General features: G+C 46.8%; 2 protein-coding genes and 1 non-coding gene across 4 annotated transcripts in view; 2 read left to right on the top strand and 1 right to left on the bottom strand.

Moving 5' to 3' along the window:
- The window catches only part of HBP1 (HMG-box transcription factor 1), a 164696-nt gene extending 150492 nt beyond the window's left edge, over positions 1-14204 (top strand). The window contains exons 10-11 of the mRNA XM_063927061.1: positions 12286-12427; positions 13319-14204. Of these exons, the coding sequence (XP_063783131.1) occupies positions 12286-12427; positions 13319-13336 (160 nt within the window). The 3' untranslated portion in view covers positions 13337-14204. The remainder of the gene's footprint in view (positions 1-12285; positions 12428-13318) is intronic.
- Positions 14205-14256: 52 nt separating this feature from the next.
- The window catches only part of COG5 (component of oligomeric golgi complex 5), an 866036-nt gene continuing 854698 nt past the window's right edge, over positions 14257-25594 (bottom strand). For both annotated transcript variants that reach the window (XM_063927060.1, XM_063927059.1), the window contains one exon: positions 14257-16038. In XM_063927060.1, the coding sequence (XP_063783130.1) occupies positions 15924-16038 (115 nt within the window). In that variant the 3' untranslated portion in view covers positions 14257-15923. The remainder of the gene's footprint in view (positions 16039-25594) is intronic.
- LOC134938762 (U5 spliceosomal RNA) lies at positions 23763-23883 on the top strand. The gene has a single exon (XR_010181248.1). It is a non-coding gene; the product is annotated as a U5 spliceosomal RNA (small nuclear RNA).

Below are 25594 nucleotides of genomic sequence, written 5' to 3' on the forward strand. Positions count from 1 at the left end.
CCACAGGGGGCACTGGACGCCCACCCAGAGCAGTTTCACCTGGCTTGTGGTACGTTCAGTAAATCTTATGGTAACATTCTCACCGACTTGTTGAAATGTTACAGTGATTATCTATTGTCGTGTCAACTTTCTAGTTGTCTGTTATGTTATGTTCAACTTTATAGTTGTCCGTTATGTTATAATGTTATATGTAATTCTCCATTGTTCATCCTCTCTTTTGCTCCTGTTTGGCTCAGTGAAAAAACAGAGGTATCACGGAGTATGGAGGGGTGGAGGGTTACTAATTTAAATATTTAAATGTGCCTATACCTGCAAACGCCCCTTGCATATCCCAAGAGTACTCCAGTGCCCCCTGTGGATTCAAAGAAAAGGATTTATCTGGAAAGTACCAAAATCCTATTTCTCTTTCGTCCTAGAGGATACTGGGGTTATGGGGTATAGACTGGTCCACTAGGAGCCATGGGCACTTTAAGAATTTGATAGTATGGGCTGGCTTCTCCCTCTATGCCCCTCCTACCAGACTCAGTTTAAAAAATGTACCCAGAGGAGCCGGTCACGCTGAAGGAAGCCCCTGAAGAGTTTTCTGCATTTATTTTATATGTTTGTTATTTTCAGGCAGGGCTGGTTGGCACCAGCCTGCCTACTTCGGGGGACTTAGGGGGAGGGGAACGGCCCAGCCTCTTGAAGGGTTAATGGTCCCGTTCCCCTCTGACAGAACACTGAGCTCCTGAGGGAGCAAGCCCCACCACAGCGAGCGTACATTCCCGCAGCACGCCGCCACCCCTAACAGAGCCAGAAGAGTGGTGAGTACTGAGCTGGCGTCCCGGCTAGCGGGGCGTCGGCCATTATGGCGGCATGAGGGTAAGGAGACGCACGGCTTCTACACGGGGCGGAATGCGTCTCCAGACACAGTACCCATACTGGCACAACAGCCTTAAAACGTTTTTCTCCATTTTAAGCACCAGATTCCTCAGCCAGTATAAAAAAAAAAGCGGGAAGACCGCGTGCCATTGAAGGGGCAGGGCTTCACTATGAGAGGATCCAGCAGCTCACCAGTGCCATTTTCCCTCTGCAGTGGACACAGACGCTGACAGGATAGGGACGCACAGCTCCTCCAGTGTGACTCCAGATTACCTCAGCAGTACCAGGGGGTCATAGCAGGTGGGGTGCAACTATTAGTGTACTAAGTCCCCTATCAGGGTACTTAGTCTGCGACCCAGCTAAACTTGGCATTAGCGGTAAGGGCGCCGTGGGGGCCCGCTCCAAACAACTCTGTGTCTTCCTGAAGGGCTCTTTGTGGGTTAATTGTGCTTAACCTTTCCTGTGTGTGTGCTGTCACATTTACATTGGCCCTCATTCCGAGTTGTTCGCTCGCTAGCTGCTTTTAGTAGCAGTGCAAACGCTAAGCTGCCACCCCTGGGAGTGTATCTTAGCTTAGCAGAAGTGCGAACGAAAGGATCGCAGCTCTGCTACAAAAAAAAATGTGCAGTTTCAGAGTAGCTCGAGACCTACTCCTACCTTGCGATCACTTCAGACTGTTTAGTTCCTGTTTTGACGTCAAACACGCCCTGCATTCGCCCAGCCACGCCTACGTTTTTCCAGCCACTCCTGCGTTTTTTATTTGGCACGCCTGCGTTTTATCACCAAAAACGGTCAGTTACCACCCAGAAACACCCACTTCCTGTCAATCACTCTGCGGCCAGCAGTGCAACTGAAAAGCGTCGCTAGAGCTTGTGTAAAACTGCATTGGCTTTTGTGAAAGTACAACGCGCGTGCGCACCATACGCATGCGCAGAATTGCCGGGTTTTTTGCCTAATCGCTGCGCTGCGAATGAAAGCAGCTAGCGATCAACTCGGAATGAGGGCCATTATGTCAGGCAAAGAGTGTGTTTCTTGTACCGCAGAGTGTTCCTTTTCAACAAAGACACGGCTGATTGTAAAATTGAGACTACACTCAAATCATTGTACACAGATGCTGGGGTGGCCAAAAGACCCATTATTGCATGTGCGTGGATCACTAAAGCCATTGCTAAATGGTCAGGTAACCTAATTGAGGGGTTAGATTCCTTATCTAGGGGGGATGTTGTCTTACTCCTGCAGCATATACAGGACTCTGCGAACTTTATGGTGGAAGCCATAAAGGAAATAGGCGTGCTTAACGCACGCACCACCGCTATGGCAGTGTTGGCACGCAGGGGCTTGTGGCTACGCAAGTGGACTGCTGGCGCGGATTCCAGGAAAGGCGGGGAAGGCTTACCATTCACAGGAGAGAGGCCTTGTTCGGAGATGAATTGGACAAATGGATCTCCACAGCTACTGCGGGTAAGTCTTACGTATCTTCCTTCCGCAGCCCTCCCAACCAAGAAGACTTATTCAGCTTCTTAGTTACAGTCCTTTCGGACGGCCAAGTTCAAGGGCAAATCCAGAGATGCTTCTACGTCCTCCAGGGGCGCAAGAGGTAAACCACGCAAACCAGCAACAGCAGGTACTCTGGAACAGAGCTTAGGCGCTGCTTCCTCAAAGACTTCAGCATAACGGTGGACCATAATGCCTGGAAGGCTGTCAGGTGGGAGCATGCCTACAATTCTTCAGTCAAATCTGGTCAAATTTGTGCCAGGATCCCTGGGTCATAAATCTTATTTCCGAGAGCTACAGACTGGAGTTCCAAGAGCTCCCACCTCACAGATTCTTCAAATCAGGCTTGCCAGTTTCACAAGAGGCAAGTATAACTTTACAGGATGCCATTTAAACACTGATAACGACCCAGGTTATTGTTCCAGTTCCACCTCATCAACAAAACAAGGGGTACTATTCCAGTTTGTTTGTAGTACCGAAACCGGACGGTTCGGTAAAACCAATTTTGAACCTCAAGTCGTTGACCCCTTACTTACGAGTGTTCAAATTCAAGATGGAGTCTCCGAAAGCGGTGATCTCAGGTCTGGAGGAGGGGGAATTCCTAGTGTCTCTGGATATCAAGGATGCGTACCTTCACATTCCGATCTGGCCGCCTCATCAGGCTTATTTACGGTTTGCACTGCACGACACTCACTACCAGTTCCAGGCTCTGCCATTTGGCCTCTCCACGGCACCGAGGGTGTTCACCAAGGTGATAGCAGAGATGATGCTTTTACTCCGCAAACATTGAGTGAACATAATTCCGTACCTGGACGATCTCCTGATAAAAGCACCGTCCAGGGAAAGGTTGCTGGACAGCATTGCTTTCTCAACCAAACTTCTCCAGGATCATGGGTGGATTCTGAACCTTCCGAAATCTCACCTAGAGCCAACACAGAGGCTCCCATTCCTGGGAATGATACTGGATACAGAGTCGCAGAAGGTGTTCCTTCCGTTGGAAAAGGCATTAGTAATCCAGTCAATGGTTCGGGATGTCCTGAAGCCAACCCGGATATCGGTGCATCTCTGCATTCGCCTTCTGGGGAAAATGGTGGCCTCTTACGAGGCTCTTCAATACGGAAGGTTTCACGCAAGACCCTTCCAGTTCGATCTGTTGGACAAATGGTCCGGATCGCATCTTCACATGCACCAGAGGATCCGTCTGTCGCCAGAAGCCAGGATCTCCCTTCTGTGGTGGCTACAGACTTCTCACCTCGTCTGGGTTCGGAATTCAGAACTGGATTCTGCTAACCACAGACGCAAGCCTCAGAGGTTGGGGTGCAATTTCAAGGAAGATGGTCCAGTCAGGAAGTTGTCCTTCCAGTCAACATTCTGGATCTTAGGGCCTTATACAACGTGCTTCTGCAGGCCTCACATCTTCTTCGAGATTGGGCCATTCAGGTCCAGTCGGACAATGTGACGGCAGTAACGTACATAAACCGGCAAGGCGGAACGAAAAGCAGAGCAGCAATGTCAGAGGGGTCAAGAATTCTCAGGGTAGAAAAACACACTGTGGCGTTTTCAGCGGTCTTCATTCCGGCAGTAGACAACTGGGAAGCAGACTTCCTCAGCAGACATGACCTGCACCTGGGGGAGTGGGGCCTTCACCCAGAAGTGTTCAGGTGCTTGACAAGTCAATGAGGATATCCACAGATTGACATGATGGCCTCTTGTCTCAACAAGAAGCTCTGGGGGTATTATTCCAGGTCGAGAGACCCACAGGCAGTGGCGGTAGACGCCCTGACGACTCCATGGGTCTATCAGATGGTGTACGTGTTTCCTCCACTTCCTCTGATCCCAAGAATTCTAAAGAGAATAAAAAGGGAAAAGGTTCAAGCAATTCTAATTGCTCCGGACTGGCCAAGAAGGGCCTGATACGCGTACCTGCAACAGGGCCCGTTCGTCTATCAGGACTTACCGCAGTTACGTTTGACGGCATGGAAGTTGAACGGCTGATTCTAGCCAGGAGAGGGATCCCTAACAAGGTTATCCCGACTATGATCCAAGCCAGGAAGGGGGTAACGTCTAAGCATTACCATCGTATTTGGAAGAAATACGTCTCTTGGTGTGAGAGCATCTAGGACGGTTCCTGATTTTTCTACAAGCAGGAGAGGATTTGGGCCTACGTCTGGGCTCCATAAAAGTCCAGATTTCGGCCTTGTCCATTTTCTTTCAGAAACAATTAGCTTCTCTCCCCGAGGTCCAGACGTTCTTGAAAGGTGTTCTGCACATCCAACCTCCCTTTGTGCCTCCCATGGCACCTTGGGATCTCGATGCAGTGTTGCATTTCCTCCAATCGGACTCGTTTGAGCCGTTACAGGAGGTGGACATAAAATCTTTCGTGGAAGGCCGTCACACTGTTAGCCTTGGCTTCAGCAAGATGTGTGTCGGAGCTGGGGGCTTTATCTCACAAAAGTCCCTATTTAATTTTCCATGAGGACAGAGCTGAATTCAGAACTTGTCAGCAATTTCTTCCTAAGGTGGTGTCTGCGTTTCATATCAGCCAACCTATTGTGGTCCCGGTTGTCACCGACACCTCCGCTACTTCAAAGTCTTTGGATGTTGTGAGGGCTTTGAAGGTGTATGTGAAAAGAACAGCTCGTCACAGAAAGACAGACTCGTTGTTTGTTCTTTATCATCCCAATAAGATTGGGTGTCCTGCTTCAGACAATTGCACGCTGGATCAGACTTACTATCCAGCATGCTTATTCTACGGCAAGTTTGCCATGTCCAAAATCTGTATAGGCCCACTCTACTAGGTCGGTGGGTTCTTCCTGGGCGACTGCCCAGGGTGTCTCTGCTTTACAGCTCTGCCGAGCAGCTACTTGGTCTGGTTCGAACGTGTTTATTAAGTTCTACAAGTTCGATACTTTGACCAAACTGAAGGTCCTCAGAGGCCAATCAGTTCTGCAGGAACCTCAGCACTCTCCCACCCAGTTTGGGAGCTTTGGTACATTCCCATGGTACTAAATGGACCCCCAGTATCCTCTAGGACGTAAGAGAAAATAGGATTTTAATTACCTACCAGTAAATCCTTTTCTCGTGGTCTGTAGAGGATACTGGGTGCCCACCAAGTGCTTCTTTCTTCCTGCACTGTTACTTGGTTAAGTAATGTTGGTTCAGCCGTTGCTGTTCTTGTTTCAAGTTTGGTTAGCTAGGCTTTCCTCTTGTTGTGTGTGCTGGTTCGGAATCTCACCACTATCCTTATGTATCTTTCTCTCGAAGTGTGTCCGTCTCCTCGGGCACAGTTTCCTAGACTGAGTCTGGTAGGAGGGGCATAGAGGGAGTAGCCAGCCCACACTATCACATTCTTAAAGTGCCCATGGCACCTAGTGGACCCATCTGTACCCCATGGTACTAAATGGACCCCAGTATCCTCTACGGACTACGAGAAAAGGATTTACCGAAAGGTAATTAAAATCCTATTTCTCTATCGTCCTAAGTGGATGCTGGGGTTCCTGAAAGGACCATGGGGAATAGCGGCTCCGCAGGAGACAGGGCACAAAAGTAAAGCTTTTACAGGTCAGGTGGTGTGTACTGGCTCCTCCCCCCATGACCCTCCTCCAGACTCCAGTTAGATTTTTGTGCCCGGCCGAGAAGGGTGCAATTCTAGGTGGCTCTCATAAAGAGCTGCTTAGAGAGTTTAGCTTAGGTTTTTTATTTTACAGTGATTCCTGCTGGCAACAGGATCACTGCAACGAGGGACAGAGGGGAGAAGAAGTGAACTCACCTGCGTGCAGGATGGATTGGCTTCTTGGCTACTGGACATGAAGCTCCAGAGGGACGATCACAGGTACAGCCTGGATGGTCACCGGAGCCACGCCGCCGGCCCCCTCACAGATGCTGAAGCAAGAAGAGGTCCAGAATCGGCGGCTGAAGACTCCTGCAGTCTTCTTAAGGTAGCGCACAGCACTGCAGCTGTGCGCCATTTTCCTCTCAGCACACTTCACACGGCAGTCACTGAGGGTGCAGGGCGCTGGGGGGGGGCGCCCTGGGAGGCAAATGTAAACCTTTAAAAAGGCTAAAAATACCTCACATATAGCCCCAGAGGCTATATGGAGATATTTACCCCTGCCTAAATGTACTAAATAGCGGGAGACGAGCCCGCCGGAAAAGGGGCGGGGCCTATCTCCTCAGCACACGGCGCCATTTTCTGTCACAGCTCCGCTGGTCAGGAAGGCTCCCAGGTCTCTCCCCTGCACTGCACTACAGAAACAGGGTATAACAGAGAGGGGGGGCAAAATAAATGGCAATATATTAATATAAAAGCAGCTATAAGGGAGCACTTAATCATAAGGCTATCCCTGTCATATATAGCGCTTTTTGGTGTGTGCTGGCAGACTCTCCCTCTGTCTCCCCAAAGGGCTAGTGGGTCCTGTCTTCGTATAGAGCATTCCCTGTGTGTCTGCTGTGTGTCGGTACGTGTGTGTCGACATGTATGAGGACGTTATTGGTGTGGAGGCGGAGCAATTGCCAAATATGAGGATGTCACCTCCTAGGGGGTCGACACCAGAATGGATGCCTTTATTTGTGGAATTACGGGATAGCGTCAACTCGCTTAAGCAGTCGTTTGCCGACATGAGGCGGCCGGACACTCAATTAGTGTCTGTCCAGGCGCCTCAAACACCGTCAGGGGCTGTAAAACGTCCCTTGCCTCAGTCGGTCGACACAGACCCAGACACAGGCACTGATTCCGGTGGTGAAGGTGACGAATCAACCGTATTTTCCAGTAGGGCCACACGTTATATGATTTTGGCAATAAAGGAGATGTTACATTTAGCTGATACTACAGGTACCACTAAACAGGGTATTATGTGGGGTGTGAAAAAACTACCAGTAGTTTTTACCGAATCAGAAGAATTAAATGACGTGTGTAATGAAGCGTGGGTTGCCCCGATAAAAAAACTGCTAATTTCAAAGAAGTTATTGGCTTTATACCCTTTCCCGCCAGAGGTTAGGGAGCGCTGGGAAACACCTCCTAGGGTGGACAAAGCGCTAACACGCTTATCAAAACAAGTGGCGTTACCCTCTCCTGAGACGGACGCACTTAAAGATCCATCAGATAGGAGGATGGAAAATATCCAAAAAGGTATATACACACATGCAGGTGTTATATACTACGACCAGCTATTGCGACTGCCTGGATGTGCAGTGCTGGGGTAGTTTGGTCAGAGTCCCTGATCGAAAATATTGATACCCTGGACAGGGACAATATTTTACTGTCGTTAGAACAAATAAAGGATGCATTTCTTTATATGCGTGATGCACAGAGAGATATCTGCACACTGGCATCACGGGTAAGTGCTATGTCCATTTCGGCCAGAAGAGCTTTATGGACACGACAGTGGACAGGCGATGCGTAGAGGAGTTATTTGAGGTCGGTCTATCGGATTTGGTGGCCACGGCTACGGCCGGGAAATCCACCTTTCTACCTCAAGTCACTCCCCAACAGAAAAAGGCACCGACCTTTCAACCGCAGCCCTTTCGTTCCTTTAAAAATAAGAGAGCAAAGGGCTATTCATATCTGCCACGAGGCAGAGGACGAGGGAAGAGACAGCAACAGGCAGCTCCTTCCCAGGAACAGAAGCCCTCCCCGGCTTCTACAAAAGCCTCAGCATGACGCTGGGGCTTCGCAAGCGGACTCGGGGGCGGTAGGCGGTCGTCTCAAAAATTACAGCGCGCAGTGGGCTCACTCGCAGGTAAATCCCTGGATCCTGCAGATAATATCTCAGGGGTACAGGTTGAAATTAGAGACAGAGCCACCTCGCCGTTTCCTGAAGTCTGCTTTACCAACGTCCCCCTCAGAAAGGGAGACGGTTTTGGAAGCCATTCACAAGCTGTATTCTCAGCAGGTGATAGTCAAGGTACCTCTTCTACAACAAGGGAAGGGGTATTATTCCACTCTATTTGTGGTACCGAAGCCGGATGGCTCGGTAAGGCCTATTCTAAATCTGAAGTCCTTGAACCTATACATAAAGAAGTTCAAGTTCAAGATGGAGTCACTCAGAGCAGTGATAGCGAACCTGGAAGAAGGGGACTTTATGGTATCCTTGGACATCAAGGATGCGTATCTCCACGTTCCAATTACCCCTCACACCAGGGGTACCTCAGGTTCGTTGTACAAAACTGTCACTATCAGTTTCAGACGCTGCCGTTTGGTTTGTCCACGGCACCTCGGGTCTTTACAAAGGTAATGGCCGAGATAATATTTCTTCTTCGAAGAAAAGGCGTATTAATTATCCCATACTTGGACGATCTCCTAATAAGGGCAAGGTCCAGAGAACAGCTAGAGATGGGTTTAGCACTATCTCAAGAGGTGCTAAAGCAGCACGGATGGATTCTGAATATTCCAAAATCCCAATTAATGCCGACAACTCGTCTGCTGTTCCTGGGGATGATTCTGGACACAGTTCAGAAAAAGGTTTTTCTTCCCGAAGAAAAAGCCAAGGAGTTATCTGACCTGGTCAGGAACCTCCTAAAACCAGGAAAGGTGTCTGTACATCAATGCACAAGAGTCCTGGGAAAAAATGGTAGCTTCTTACGAAACAATCCCTTTCGGCAGATTCCATGCAAAGGGATCTGTTGGACAAATGGTCAGGGTCGCATCTTCAGATGCACCTGCGGATAACCCTGTCGCCGAGGACAAGGGTATCCCTTCTGTGGTGGTTGCAGGAGGCTCATCTATTGGAGGGCCGCAGATTCGGCATGCAGGATTGGATCCTGGTGACCACGGATGCCAGCCTGAGAGGCTGGGGAGCAGTCACACAGGGAAGAAATTTCCAGGGAGTGTGGTCGAGCCTGAAAAAGTCTCTTCACATAAGCATTCTGGAACTAAGAGCAATCTACAATGCTCTAAGCCAGGCGGAACCTCTGCTTCAAGGAAGACCGGTGTTGATCCAGTCGGACAACATCACGGCAGTCGCCCATGTAAACAGACAGGGCGGCACAAGAAGCAGGAGGGCAATGGCAGAAGCTGCCAGGATCCTTCGCTGGGCGGAGAATCACGTGATAGCACTGTCAGCAGTATTCATCCCGGGCGTGGACAACTGGGAAGCAGACTTCCTCAGCAGACACGACCTTCACCCGGGAGAGTGGGGACTTCATCCAGAAGTTTTCCACATGCTATTAAACCGTTGGGTAAAACCAATGGTGGACATGATGGCGTCTCGCCTCAACAAAACACTGGACAGGTATTGCGCCAGGTCAAGAGATCCGCAGGCAATAGCTGTGGACGCGCTGGTAACACCTTGGGTGTACCAGTCGGTATATGTGTTTCCTCCTCTGCCTATCATACCAAAGGTATTGAGGATTATACGGCAAAGAGGAGTAAGACTAGTGGCTCCGGATTGGCCAAGAAGGACTTGGTACCCGGAACTTCAAGAGATGGTCACGGACGATCCGTGGCCTCTACTTCTGAGAAGGGACCTGCTTCAGCAGGGTCCTTGTCTTTTTCAAGACTTACCGCGGCTGCGTTTGACGGCATGGCGTTGAATGCCAGATCCTAAAAGGAAAAGGCATTCCAGAAGAAGTCATTCCTACCTTGATAAAGGCAAGGAAGGAAGTCACCACGAAGCATTATCGCCGTATTTGGCGAAAATATGTTGCGTGGTGCGAGCAGCGGAGTGCTCCGATGGAGGAATTTCAACTGGGTCGTTTTCCTACAGTTCCTGCAATCAGGATTGTCTATGGGTCTCAAATTGGGATCTATTAAGGTTCAAATTTCGGCCCTATCAATATTCTTCCACAAAGAATTGGCCTCAGTCCCTGAGGTCCAGATTTTTATCAAAGGAGTACTGCATATACAGCCTCCTGTGGTGCCTAAGGTGGCACCGTGGGATCTAAATGTAGTTTTAGATTTCCTCAAATCCAATTGGTTTGAACCACTAAAGAATGTGGATTTGAAATATCTCACATGGAAAGTGACTATGTTACTGGCCCTGGCTTCGGCCGGGAGAGTATCTGAACTGGCGGCTTTGTCTTATAAAAGCCCTTATATAATTTTCCATTCGACATAGGGCAGAGCTGCGGACGCGTCCGCATTTTCTCCCTAAGGTGTTATCAGCGTTTCACCTGAACCAGCCTATTGTAGTGCCTGCGGCTACAGACGACTTGAAGGACTCCAAGTTGTTGGACGTTGTCAGAGCCTTAAAAATATACATTTAAAGGACGGCTGGAGTCAGAAAATCTGACTCGCTGTTTATACTGTATGCATCCAACAAGTTGGGTGCACCTGCTTCTAAGCAGTCGATTGCTCGTTGGTTTTGTAACAAAATTCAACTTGTACATTCTGTGGCAGGCCTGCCACAGCCTAAATCTGTTAAGGCCCATTCCGCAAGGAAGGTGGGCTCATCTTGGGCGGCTGCCCGAGGGGTCTCGGCATTACAACTCTGCCGAGCAGCTACGTGGTCAGGGGAGAACACGTTTGTAAATTTTTACAAATTTGATACCCTGGCAAAGGAGGACCTGGAGTTCTCTCATTCGGTGCTGCAGAGTCATCCGCACTCTCCCGCCCGTTTGGGAGCTTTGGTATAATCCCCATGGTCCTTTCAGGAACCCCAGCATCCACTTAGGACGATAGAGAAAATAAGAATTTACTTACCGATAATTCTATTTCTCGGAGTCCGTAGTGGATGCTGGGCGCCCATCCCAAGTGCGGATTATCTGCAATACTTGTACATAGTTATTGTTAACTAATTCGGGTTATTGTTTAGGAAGCCATCTTTCAGAGGCTCCTCTGTTATCATACTGTTAACTGGGTTTAGATCACAAGTTGTACGGTGTGATTGGTGTGGCTGGTATGAGTCTTACCCGGGATTCAAAATCCTCCCTTATTGTGTACGCTCGTCCGGGCACAGTACCTAACTGGAGTCTGGAGGAGGGTCATAGGGGGAGGAGCCAGTACACACCACCTGACCTGTAAAAGCTTTACTTTTGTGCCCTGTCTCCTGCGGAGCCGCTATTCCCCATGGTCCTTTCAGGAACCCCAGCATCCACTACGGACTCCGAGAAATAGAATTATCGGTAAGTAAATTCTTATTTTTTTTAGCTCATAACCATCTCTACTAGAACAGAAAATCCACAGCAAACTGTAGAAAGTCATCTGTTGGAATGAAGAATGTTAGATGGAGAAATTGTAGGCTGAGAATACGGTGTACTTACATGGCATGTTCCCTTACAGTATTGATTGAATGCATTGATTGTGTGGTTTGGTAAACAAAAGCATAATTGAGCAGAGGTTACCTTCTGTGGTGTATATAAATGATGCTTTGTAACTACCTGCTTATGCATCGCTGGTGCCTGCATATATACAGCTAATGATTTATTCATCTGTAATGAACATTCCCTGTAGTTTCTATTTGCAGAACTTGTCTAGAATATTGCTGAGGAATAACATTCGAACAAATAAAGATCAGGCTCAGCGTGCTGTAACAAACATACACTTATGTGACCTTAAATCCAGAACATTACAGTTTCTTGGGTGAAGTTTGGTTGATAATGGAAATGGCCAATGGCTGTAGGTTAAATAGTTCAACCAGTGTAGGAAAATGAATCTGGCTTGAAGAGGTCAAATAATGAATTTAATATCTAATGAGAGTTTGTTTAGAGCCAGAATGTGCACATCATGAAAACCAATAATCCCTGACAATGGCATAACAACACTATCCAAATGCAGCACTGCCATTTATATTCCAGTTTCCACCTTACCATTTATATCTGGGTCATCACTATGGACCGTCAAAACTCCATGCAGAACCTCACAATTTTTTTTAAAGTTGAGGATAAGACTGAAAACGGGAGTTTATTTTACACAGCAGTTTGTAGAATGTGCTGTGGTTGTGTTTTGTAGTAAAGATCTGGTTTTAGTCAGTCCTGACATGCTTTCTCTTCCAGAGCCATAAGTGTGATACTTGGCGACAGATGGAAAAAGATGAAAAACGAGGAAAGAAGAATATACACAATAGAAGCTAAAGCTTTGGCGGAAGAACAAAAACGTTTAAATCCTGACTGTTGGAAGAGAAAAAGAACAAATTCAGTATGTAGCAGTTTTACTTTCTTTTCTATGTCAGTCATATTATTTTAATGAACTTGTATTCATGGTAAAATGCGACATATTGAAGTAGGGCCACATGATAACTTATTGTCTCCTGTTAGTTCCGTGTACCTTTTGTTTAGCTCCTTTGTTACAGAGGGAGATTGGAAACTGGAGCTCTGTCTCCCCATCTTCAGCCTGGTCTCTTTGTTTTTATCACATTCCACAGTTGAAGATCTTAAAGGGCCCTACAGACTAGGCGACCCTCCACCGAGCTGCCCGACCACCGATACGGCAGACGGGCGACCTGGCGGCGAAGGGGGAGGGGTGACGGGGGGAGCGAAGTTTCTTCACTCCCCTGTCACCCGGCTCCATAGCAATGCATGCTAATATGGACAATCTCGTCCATATTGGCCTGCATATATAAGCAATGGGGCACCAACGATTAACGAGCGCAGGGCCGTGCATAGTTAATAGTTGGTGCTTACACACGGCACGATATGAAAGAGAACGTTCATATCGTGCAGTGAGATCTGCCAGCGTGTAGGGCCCTTAAATCTGCAGCTGTAGTCTGCTCCGTTTGATGATCCCAGCAGCCTGCAGGTGACATTGCTGCTCACTCATTGCAGGCATAGAAGTGGCACTACGGGGTTTTCACACCTGTTTTCAGTACAGCAATATCCCAATACACAAACTGTTACATTGTAGTGTAGTATAATAAGACAGACACTTCTATATCTTGGATTTCTCACATCTCTAGGCTGCTATGTCTTGAAATGTGGGAAATATGTTGGGTGATGAAAGTTGCATAAAAATGGGGATAGGGAATCTAGTGAAATGCATTCATTCACACAACTTATTTTATAATGAGTCACAATTCTGTGTCTTTTCCAGGGCTCACAACAACATTAAACATGAATGTAGCTGACGCTTGTGTTGGAAAGTGCTATTCGTCTGCATGGAAGAAGTCTGACAGCACAATGCTGTGGTTGTGTGGACAGACCATAATGTCCAGCAGTGTCACGGAATGACTGAAGGTTTTTCGTTTTAAGTATAGCATTACATATGACAAAAATATCAATATTTTAAACCAAATTGCCTTATTTTTCAAAAATTATATATCAGGTAAATATAGGCTTGAAAAATCGATATCCTGTGGTGCTAAAATGTTGTTTCAGCAAAATGTTTAAAGACTACCAGGTTAAGAAAAAAAATGGGAATTTATAGGACATATAACTGCTGTTTATCGACCCTACTGCTTATTAATATGTATTGCACAAATGTAATTATTTTTGACGTTGGAATTTATATGTTTCTGACGTGATATTTTAATGCAAGGTGCATGAGCACTAACTGACTATTCATCGCCACTGAGCTACATTATATTCTGGCAAGTGGATCATTCGCTTCCTTTTGGACAGAGGGGCCAACATTTCTGACAGACCCTCCAAAACGCCAAGGTGTTGAAGCATAAGGTTTAGTAATTTAGTTTGCTATAGAATCTACAGATTTTATTTTGCTATGAAAAAATGTCATTTATGATGGGGGGGAGGGGTGACTTTGCACTTAACTCTGGTGCAACACTTGCACTTTACTTTTCTTGCACCTGTCGAAATAAACAGATGCATCATATTTGTTACAGCTGTACGTCTGTGATGTGCTGCAATCATGGCTCGTGTATCACAGCTGGAAACCAATTTGTCTATGACAGCATAATATTGCCCCAAATAATTTTGCACACTATATTCTTGTATATTTCAAATAAATGTTGTTGATATGATCTTGTGTGTGGTTCTTGATGTTGTGGCAGCAAATGATACTCTGCAACAGTAGAAAGCAATCATGTTTTATTAGAACTTCTTCATGTGATTTGAAACCAGTTAATGTGATTTTATATTCATTTGACTTTAGCTTTACATCACATAATAAAGCCGGATGCGTCTTACAGAAACCGATGTAGAGACATTGCACGGCATCGCAGAGGCTGACAATCTTGGAGCAAAACTTAGCATAGACTTTACCTAATTTTATGTAAACTACACAACATTAGGGAAAAAAGCAATTTAACACAATATTTTTAATTAATTAAAACTGTTTGCAACATGCTACCCAGCACTATAAGCAAAACAATCTGTGGAAGATGCCACCTAGCTTTAATCTCTTCATTGACTGTAGCAATATGGCGGAGAAACCCTGACACCTTACTAGCCCTACACCAAAATCGCTATATATATATATATATATATATATATATATATATACACACACACACACACACTGTAGCCTCTATCAGATGGGATTCTGGAATATGGATAGACAATGTCTACATAATCAATAGGTCAACACCACCCACTTGAACTATGACTGGGAATAGTAACCTGTGCCGGGCGCAGCGAGCCACCTAAAGAGTGGCGAGTGAAGCTAGCCCGTAAGTGTCTACGTTACCACTAATTAGGATCACAAGAGATAAAACATACAAAATGACACAACAAAACATAAACATGTGTCAACCTTTTTTATGTTGATTTTTTGACCCTGTATGACCTAATGCCTGTTGACCATATTGTGGCGGCCTACTGACCTATTCAGATGCATGTTCGTGAGCTCTTTGGCATTTAGACCAGAACAAAGCTATAAAAAAATTGGTCATGTAACAAACCACACATACTGACAGATCTATGCTCCAAATGTGCACGGTGCCAAATGATCAGTTTTGAGCCATTGTCTGATGTTTTGGCCTGGTATGAAGAGTGCCCGTGTACCCAGCAATTCCTGCTTTGGTTCATAGTAAAAGAGACATGTTATAATTTGTCAGTAAGCTCAAAATACCAATAAATCTTTATTTAATTACTGCGAATATCTGCACAAACACCTTAATCACATCAAGATGTCTGTTCCCTTGAACCCTTATCACTACTGTAAAAAAATCTAATAAACCATCTGGGCGTCTATAAAAGATATAAGGCTTTACCCAGATTCCAATAGCTAATATCCTGGATTTACTGAAAGGTTCCATTATAGGGGCATATTCCATTAGCTGCGGGGCTTACCACAGGACAGCAGCCTCAAGTTTTAATGCCTGGAGCTACTCAATTTGAGTCCATTTCCTCCTGCGGTAAAACCCATGGCTATCACGCGTTAACCATAGGATCTGTGTCAGGTGGCCTGAGTTATGGGTGTGGCGACTGTGGCAAGGGCAAAACACGCTTGCAGCGGCCATGGTAAAGGCAAAAAAGCACTACTTACCACACATTTCTGTTCACATCTGAGGAGGGTGGGAGCAGGAACCCTGCGCTAGGTCCCGCAGCTAACTGAATATGCCCCATAGAGTAACATACAGAGAACTAGACAAAAATCACTCTGGAATATTAGGCTCTACCTTACTCCCATGATTTATGCAGCCCTGATTGAAAACCAAAATATAAACACCCTCAATCTCTATCGTCCGGCATCCTCAGGGATTGGTTAGATGGAAGGATTTCTGTTCTCATTCTTGTGACTACTGCAGAGCTGATGTTGCTTTCTGAAGAAGTTGAACCATTATTGGATAAACTGGAGCAAATTCCTTGCCTTCTCTAGCTTTCACAGACTGGACGTAGGCTTCCAGTGCACCCCTATTAAGAAAAGAAAAATATATTAGTGGAAAATAATATGCTGTTTACTGTAGCATAAAACTGCCCTTAACTGTCATGTGATCTATTAGCAAGGTACATGTGATGTCCCCAACACTTAAGGGTATATTCAATTGCTGTTGGAAAGACTGCCGTTTTCGACAGGTCGGAAGGGGTTCCGACCTATTCAATACACCCCTGAATTTTCCGACAATTCGGGAATTCCAACTTGTCGGAAAGCACGTGGATTGGCGGAATAGCTGCCAATCCGCGTGCTTCTGTCGGAAATGGGGCCAAATCCAACAGACTTTAAAAAAAGACAGACAGAGATGAGGGAGCTGAGGAGGAGGAGATGGGGGAGAGCAGCGGCTACAGCAGCGTAGCAGGAGGATGGGGCACCGGCGCCGCTCACGGCAGCGTCTGCCCGGCTCCAGCAAGTGAGGTCCTGCTTGCTGGAGCCGGGTGGACACTGCTGTGAGGTCTGGCGGCGGTGCCACATCCTCCTGCAACGCTGTGCTGTAGCCGCTGCTCTCCCCGTCTCCTCCCCTCAGCTCCATCATCTCAATACGACTTTTTTTTAAAGTTGGATTGAGATGGTCAGGAACGGCCAAATCCGACAAATAGCCCTTGTCTGATCCATTCCGACAAATGCATATCGGAATAGATACGACTTTAATTGAATATACCCCTTAGTATTGTTCTGGTATTAATCCAGCACTACTTCATAGTAGAAATGTGTCTCTAGTACTGATAGGTTGACGATGTTACTGCATGGCTGAAAAGAGTTACCCAGCGGTCGGAATCACGACGGTCAGAATGCCAACAGGGGGGCAAGCAGGCTCGTTGCCACTCCATGGGTGTCGTGGACACCCAGGAGTGGGAATAGCTATATCGGTGCTGCCAGTATTCTGGCGGTCGGTATTTTGACCGTCGGGATTCTTACCCCCGGGATTCCAACTACATCTCACTGAAAAGCAATTCATTTAAAGTACATGTGTCTGTTCTGAAAGTCATCTTGCAGTTAACGCCTCTATTCTAATGAGAATTCTGCTGGTTAAAGCAATCCTCCCCTATTAATTTCTCCTAAGATGTTTTATTGCCAAAGCACACAGCCTTGTGCATCCCAACTCTAGTCCTCAGGGATAACTGCTGTGTTTTTACAGATCTCCTAGTTGGTACACAGGTGAATTAATTACTGGCTGACACACTAAAAAAAATCCACATGTGGAGCTATTTTTCTCTTACGTCCTAGAGGATGCTGGGGTCCACATTAGTACCATGGGGTATAGATGGGTCCACTAGGAGCCATTGGCACTTTAAGAGTTTGAGAGTGTGGGCTGGCTCCTCCCTCTATGCCCCTCCTACCAGACTCCGTTTAGATAATGTGCCAGGAGGAGCCGGTCACAGCTAGGGGAAGCTCTACAGCGCTTCTCTGGAAAAGTTTATTTTTAGAATTTTTTTTTATTTTACAGGGAGGATGGGACTAAGGAAGGGGGGAGTAGTGTCCGCCCTGCAGGGTCTGAGCCACTATCTCCGCTGACAGGACACTGAGCTCCTGAGGGGATCGAACGTCCCCCTTACAGAGCCAGAAGACAGTGGCGAGTCAGTCACCGGCTCCCCTAGCAAGCGGTGAGCCGGTGTGAAGATGGCGGCAACAGGGTATGGAGCGCAGTACTGACTGCGCTCCGGGGCTCAGCGGTACATAGTGCAGCACTGTGAGGGACACCCTGAGCCAGCGCCTACACCCTACACTGACCTCTAAGCCTGTCAGGGTCCCAGGATCGCTGCCAGCATGATTCCTCAGGCCAGTATAATCTCCAGAAGAGCGGGAAGACAGCGCCATAAGGGTGGTGGAGCTTCTCAGAGCAGAGCCAGCAGCGTTCAGCGCCATTTTCCTGCCTGCAGAAACGCTGTCAGTGAGGAGCAGTCCCTCCATATCAACTCCAGCTATCACTTACGGTACCAGGGGGTTGTAGAAGGAGGGTGGAGGCTGTGTAACCTATTAAGGTACACAGTCAGCACTGGTTGGGGTCTCCCTATACGTTGAATGCGCTGTGTGTGGGTTGGCTCCAATCTCTGTGTCTCTCTTGCCATTCTTGGGGATGAAACTCTAGCCTCGTGTGTGTGTGTGTGTGTGTGTGTGTGTGTGTGTGTGTAATGTTTGGGTTCTCCATTTAGCTATGTCTAGGGACTCTGTGTCATATGCTGCAGAGGATATGTCCTCTCGGGATGATCTCATTCCATGCAATCAGGATTGCACTGTTTTAGCGCAGATACCAGCAAGGGAGCCTGAATGGTTATCCTCTATCAAATATATGATTTCTACTAGGGTTGCACAGAATGAATCTGCAACTCGGGTTTTACAGTACTCTTGCAGTTTGGTCCGGTTCTGTTACCTCAGGGCCCCCTTCTGTAGGTTCCCACAAACATGCTCTTGCACAGATTATGTAGGATGACACGGATACCGACTCTGACACGGCAGACGGTGATGGGGATGTGCTCAGGGGGCCCGCATCTCTTGCTAAAGGGGTGCAGTTGATGATAGAGACTATTAGGGATGTGTTGAATATTCCTGATACAACACCTGAGCAGGTTGAGGAGGCTTACTTCACTGACAATAAGAAAGCCTCGCTAACCTTCCCTGCGTCCAAAGAATTAAATGCTATTTTTGAAAAAGCATGGGAAAACCCGGAGAAAAAATTCCAGATCCCTAGAAGGGTTCTGGTTGCTTTCACCTTCCCTGAGGAGGATTGAAAGAAATGGGAAAACCCACCTATAGTGGACGCTTCTGTATCCAGACTCTCGAAAAAGGTAGTTTTACCGGTTCTAGGATCTACTGCCTTAAAGGAGCTGGCTGATCGCATATACACGGCTTCAGGGGCGATACTACATCCTACTATTGCCTGTGCATGGATTTCCAAAGCTATAGTAAAGTGGTCAGGCACATTACTTGAGGATTTGAATACAATGGATAAAAGTGACGTTGAATTGTTTTTACGTAACATTCAGGAATCTGCAGGATTTATGGTAGAATCCATGAAGGACCTGGGTTCAATGGCTGCAGGAATTTTTTCCATGTCTGTCTCAGCTCGTCAAGGACTGTGGCTGCGCCAGTGGTCTGCCGAAGCAGAATCCAGGAGAGGTGTGGAGACCCTACCCTACACAGGACAGGCTCTCTTTGGGGTAGCGTTGGATGCGTGGATCTCCACGGCTACAGCGGGTAAGTCACCTTTTCTTCCCTCAGCTGCACCTGCTACGAAGAAACCTTTTTCTTCAGCTGCATCACAGTCCTTTCGGGTTGCTAAAACAAGAAAAGCCAAACCATCCAACACCTTCTTTAGAAGAGGTCGACCAAAATCCAAGAAACCTGCTGCTGCGGGTTCCCAGGAACAGAAACCCGCTTCAGGTACACCAAAGTCCTCAGCATGACAGTAGACCACGCGGCCTGGAGGTAGGGCCGGTGGGGATGAGACTCAGACTTTTCTGTCACGTCTGGGTGTCGTCGGCCTGGATCCCTGGGTACAAGATATTGTGTCCCAGGGGTACCGGCTGGAATTTCAAGACCTCCCTCACCGGTTCTTCAAATCAGGCTTGCCAGCTTTGCCGGCAGACAGGTCTATCCTTGCCGGCAGACAGGGATATCCTACAGGGAGCCATCCAGAAGTTGGTGGAGGCACAGGTTATTGTATTAGTTCCACCACAGATGCAAAGCAAGGTTTACTATTCGAACCTTTTCGTGGTACCGAAACCGGATGGTTCGGTCAGGCCCATTCTGAATTTAAAATCACTAAACCCCTTTTTGAGGTAGTTCAAGTTCAAAATGGAGTCTCTAAGGGCGGTGATATCAGGTCTGGAGGAGGGGGAAATCCTGGTATCACTGGATATAAAGGATGCGTACCTCCACATTCCGATTTGGCTGCCGCATCAAGCTTATCTCCGATTCGCATTGTTGGACTGTCATTTTCTGTTCCAGGCCCTGCCAGTCGGCCTCTCCACAGCACCGAGGGTATTCACCAGGGTGATTGCGGAAATAATGGTTCTCCTCCGCAGACAGGGGGTGAACATAATTCCATATCTGGACGATCTGCTGATAAAGGCATCGTCCAAGGAGAAGTTGTTACAGTCCATTGTTCTCATGACCCACCTGCTCAAGGAAAACGGTTGGATCCTGAATCTTCCAAAATCACATTTGGAACCAACCAGGAGGTTGTCCTTTCTGGGAATAATCCTCGACACAGAAGTGCAGAGGGTCTTTCTTCCAGATGAAAAAGCGTTGGTGATACAAACAATGGTCTGGGATGTCCTGAAGCCAGCCCGGGTGTCAGTTCATCAGTGCATTCGCCTTCTGGGGAAGATGGTGGCCTCTTATGAGGCTTTACAGTACGGGAGGTTTCATGCTCGGTCCTTCCAACTGGATCTCCTGGACAAGTGGTCGGGATTCCATCTACACATGCACCAGAGAATACGTCTGTCTCCAAAGGCCAGGATTTCACTCCTCTGGTGGCTGCAATTACCTCACCTTCTGGAGGGCCGCAGGTTCGGGATTCAGGACTGGATCCTACTAACCACGGATGCAAGTCTCCGGGGTTGGGGCGCAGTCACTCAAGGGGAAACCTTCCAAGGAAGGTGGTCAAATCTGGAAGCCGGCCTGCCGATAAACATTCTGGAACTAAGAGCCGTCTACAACGGTCTTCTCCAAGCGGCCCATCTTCAGAGAGATCGGGCCATTCAAGTGCAGTCGGACAATGTAACGACAGTGGCTTACATAAACCGACAGGGCGGAACGAAGAGCAGAGCTGCAATGTCAGAGGTAACAAGAATCATCCTCTGGGCAGAAAAACACGTGTTGGCGCTGTCATCAATCTTCATTCCAGGAGTAGACAACTGGGAAACGGACTTCCTCAGCAGACACGATCTCCATCCTGGGGAGTGGGGTCTCCATCCGGAGGTGTTCAAGGAGGTAACAGATCTTTGGGGGTTACCTCAAATAGACATGATGGCCACTCATCTCAACAAGAAGCTTCGGCGATATTGTTCCAGGTCGAGGGACCCGCAAGCAGTGGCGGTGGACGCCCTAGTGACTCCGTGGGTTTTTCAGTTGGTGTACGTGTTTCCACCACTCCCACTCATCCCAAGAGTGCTAAAGCTCATAAGGAGAACAAGGTTTCAAGCGATCCTCATTGCTCCAGAGTGGCCAAGAAGGTCTTGGTACGTGGATCTTCTGGATATACTACTAGAAGAGCCGAGGCCTCTTCCTCTTCGGGAGGACCTGCTGCAGCAGGGGCCGTTCGCCTATCAAGACTTACCACGGCTTTGTTTGACGGCATGGAGGTTGAACGCCAAATACTAGCTCGGAAGGGCATTCTGAACACGGTTATTCCTACCCTCATACAGGCTAGGAAAGGAGTAACGTCTAAACATTACCATCGTATTTGGAAGAAATATGTATCTTGGTGTGAGTCCAAGAAGTTTCCTACGGTAGAGTTTCAACTGGGATGGCTTCTCCTCTTCCTGCAAGCAGGTGGATATGGGCCTGAGGTTAGGATCCATAAAGGTCCAGATTTCGGCCCTATCCATTTTCTTCCAGAAATAGTTGGCTGCCATCCCTGAGGTTCCGACTTTTTTGAAGGGAGTTCTGCACATCCAACCTTTCTTTTTCATCCACTAGGGGTCACTGGAGTACTCTTGGGATATGGGCGGCGTAGCAGAACAAAGGCACTGAATATTTAAATTTAGAACTCTCCACCCCTCCATATCCCTAGAGTACCTCAGTGTACGAACCCAGTGTTTTTTCTGTGCTCAAAGCACTAACATCGGCTTGTGGGATTCCCACACTTGGATGGAAGATTTATTAATTTTTCATTTTGATTTTTTTTTTAATTTTTAATTTACACTTAGCACATCCCTTCCCAGTTTCTGGAAAAACATGGGTCCGGGATGGTGCCGCTGCAAGGCAGCGCATGGCGTGTCGGTCCTCACAAAGAGCACCCTCACAGCCACAGGCAGCCCACTGTCTCCTGCAACAGCTGGACGGAGCTTACAGAAAGAAGCCCCGTCACAGCCAGGAAGAAATGATCAAAGAGCTGGACGGAGCTTACATAAAGAAGCCCCGTCACAGCCAGCAAGAAGTTATCAAAGACGAGCTGGACGGAGCTTACAGAAGAAGCCCCGTCACAGCCAGGAACAAGCTGGACGGAGCTTACAGAAAGAAGCCCCGTCGCAGCCAGGAACAAGATGACTTGAAAGCTGGACGGAGCTTACACAGAGAAGCCCCGTCGCAGCCTTGAATAGGAGGAAGGTAAGCTGGGGAACGGGGCGGTCAGCGCAGGCTGCCGACCCGCTAGGTGGGTCACAGTGAATGCCGCTTCCACGCACCGCCCGCCACAGCGCCCAGCCGCTACGTCTGAGACTCGCTCCAGACGGCAGCGCTACGTCCGCCCGTCCCAGCCGCTCCGTCCGGCCGACAACATCCACCCGCAGACGCTCACTAACAGCGTTAACAGGGTGACAACCGGGCCGCTGCTCCGTCCGACCGCCCAGCACCGCAGATGCCAGCCTCCCTGCAAGTCTTCCCGGCTGTTCCTGAGAAGACACAGTGTTACAGGGGGGAAGGGGGGCGGTGGAATCGGGCGACTCACTGCTGAAAGGGTATGTAAAATACATATATAAACAGCAGTTATATATGCAGCCAGAGGTGACAGTAAATAATGCAGACATGTATTATAACCTGTCCTGTGATATCAGAATATTAATGATTATCATGTATAATAGGCTATTGAGCCTATATATATTAATATCTGATGATCACTGTATAATAGGCTATTGAGCCTATATTAATGTATGTGATTATCACTGTATAATAGGCTATTGAGCCTATATATTAATATCTGTAATTATCAAATAGGCTATTGAGCCTATATTAATGCTGTATAATAGCCTATTGAGCATATATATATACAGGTTGAGTATCCCTTATCCAAAATGCTTGGGACCAGAGTTATTTTGGATATCGGATTTTTCCGTATTTTGGAATAATTGCATACCGTAATGAGATGATATGGTGATAGGATCTAAATCTAAGCACAGAATGCATTTATGTTTCATATACACCTTATACACACAGCCTGAAGCTCATTTAAGCCAATATTTTTTATAACTTTGTACATTAAACAAAGTGTGTCTACATTCACACAATTCATTTATGTTTCATATACACCTTATACACCCAGCCTGAAAGTCATTTAATACAATATTTTTAATAACTTTGTGTATTAAACAAAGTTTGTGTACATTGAGCCATCAAAAAACAAAGGTTTCACTATCTCACTCTCACTCAAAAAAGTCTGTATTTCGGAATATTCCGTATTTCGGAATATTTGGATATGGGATACTCAACCTGTATTAATGTCTGTAATTATCATAGGCTATTGAGCCTATATATATATATATATATATATATTTATTTATTCATAGAGCATGTGTTGTACCCATACTGGGATTATACTGTATAAGAGGCTATATTAACACTGAACAATTGTAACTTGTTCAGGTGATTATCACAGTCAGCATGGCAAAGGGGCCATTTTAACATGCTTCCTGTTGTTTTTCCAGTTTGTAATTCTGGAACATTCCTGCCCTACATCTCTAAGCCACCAGAGGCGCAGGGGTGTTAGTGGGAATTTGGTTCGGGTTTCACATGCCCATGTGAATTGCTTTTCACATAAAGAATACTCTGGTTTCTCTTCAGATCGAATAAAGCTTTCGCTTTTTACTACAGATTTCCGTTGAGAGAAACAACCATGAGTTTCATATAAATATGCTTTTCAGCAATAAAATATATATATGATAATAACTTCAATAAGCCGTGCAAGTGTCTGTCCGTTGACTATTGTGGTGTCTGTCTGCATAGCGAGTAAGGCTCTAGCGCAGACTAAAAATTGCATTGGCAATTCAAATTAAAAGAGCGGTAACGGAGTCTCGGAAGTTACTCCACCAGCACTAACGAAGGACAGTCTTTCCAAAGGGCCAATTTCCCTTTGGGTACCAGGGTGTTTATTTAACTGGTCTTATAATTTAATGCACGATTCTATGTCATATCTCACACCGATAACTACGAGTGAGAAGGGTACATTAGTCCAGCACTCAGATAGTGCGGCCCAGTGAGTCAATGTCTACGTTTTTACAGAGACTAAGTAGACTCTAACCACTATTTAATCGTTTCCAAAATGACGCGATCCGCCATTGGTAAATGCGTCTGTGTCAAACATTATAAAGACCCAAGATACATTTGGGTCACTAGACTATGTATGGAAACAATAAACTGTTAAAAGAAGCTGCAGAGTATATCTGTAAAGCTTCTGCTAACGCCGGTTACTTCGATTCTCACTTTTCATCATCGCTAGTTTAAGCGCGACAAGGCCAGAGCTTGTTTGGTCCTAAATTTGATATTCAGCCATTACCGCATCCAGTATCAAAACGGAAATACTTGTGCTGGCGTTTAATCCCTTTAGACTTCAGTTTTTTCAAGGCGGTGGTACAAAACAGTCACGCCTTGTAACGACAGGACGCTACAGTCAGCAAGCCAGTGGCTTGATGACCTCTTAGGCCATCTCCATTTTCCAATGTGGAAGCGCGTCTTTACACGTTACATTTGCGGGGTTTCCAGACATCAACTCATGGATGTCTCAGCTATTTACAGATTAAAGGATAAGACTGCCTCTGTCGAACGGTTTGGCAGGTTGCCATTTAGTCTCTGCTAGTTTTCAGCTGTCTTTATAACCAGGCAGTAGTACACCAACAGAGTCAGGGTTACTTATTCCCCTCTGTTTGGGGTAACAAAACCAGACAGCTCCGTCGCAGTCTCAATCAGCAAGTCACTTAATGCAGTTTGAAAATGGATTTTCTGCGGTTAGTATTTGCATATTGGAGCCACAAAATTGCATAATTTCACTTGATCTTCACAATGCGTATTTACCCATTCCGGTTTGGTCATCACAGGTTCTAGCGTTTGCAAAACGCCACAACCATTAACCATTTCAGGTCTACCATTTGGCTTCTTGTCAACGCCTCGGGTATTTACCAAAGTGATGTTGGTGATGATGGCTCATCTCAGAGACCTGCCAGTGACAATCGTTCCATACTTAGACGATCTGCTCATAAGAACTCTGTCTCAACAAAGTTCCTTTAACTTGCGCTACTAATGTATACTGCGGTGGCAGATCAAGTTCAAAAATAATCGCATCTAATTCCGTCTAAACGACGTCAATTCCTAGGTAAGATTATAAATATGGTAAATCGAAGACATTTACCTACTACACCAGCAAGAACAAATGTACATCTAGTAATTAGTGCAAAACACGCACACTAGCGGTACATTGCTGTATTCGCCTGTTAAGAATAATGATGTGTTTCAAAGCGATTTAGTTCGCCGGCCTTCACTCGCGTTTCCCACAGAGGGGCGAGGGTGTATATAATCTGGACGAGAGTCTCAGAGGTTCAGGAGTTGTAGTTAAAAAAGATCAGCGACAGAGGTTCTGAAACGGATCACGACAGATTGCTG

The sequence above is a fragment of the Pseudophryne corroboree genome, chromosome 6, assembly GCF_028390025.1.
Source record: "Pseudophryne corroboree isolate aPseCor3 chromosome 6, aPseCor3.hap2, whole genome shotgun sequence".
In the NCBI taxonomy this organism is placed as follows: Eukaryota; Metazoa; Chordata; class Amphibia; order Anura; family Myobatrachidae; genus Pseudophryne; species Pseudophryne corroboree.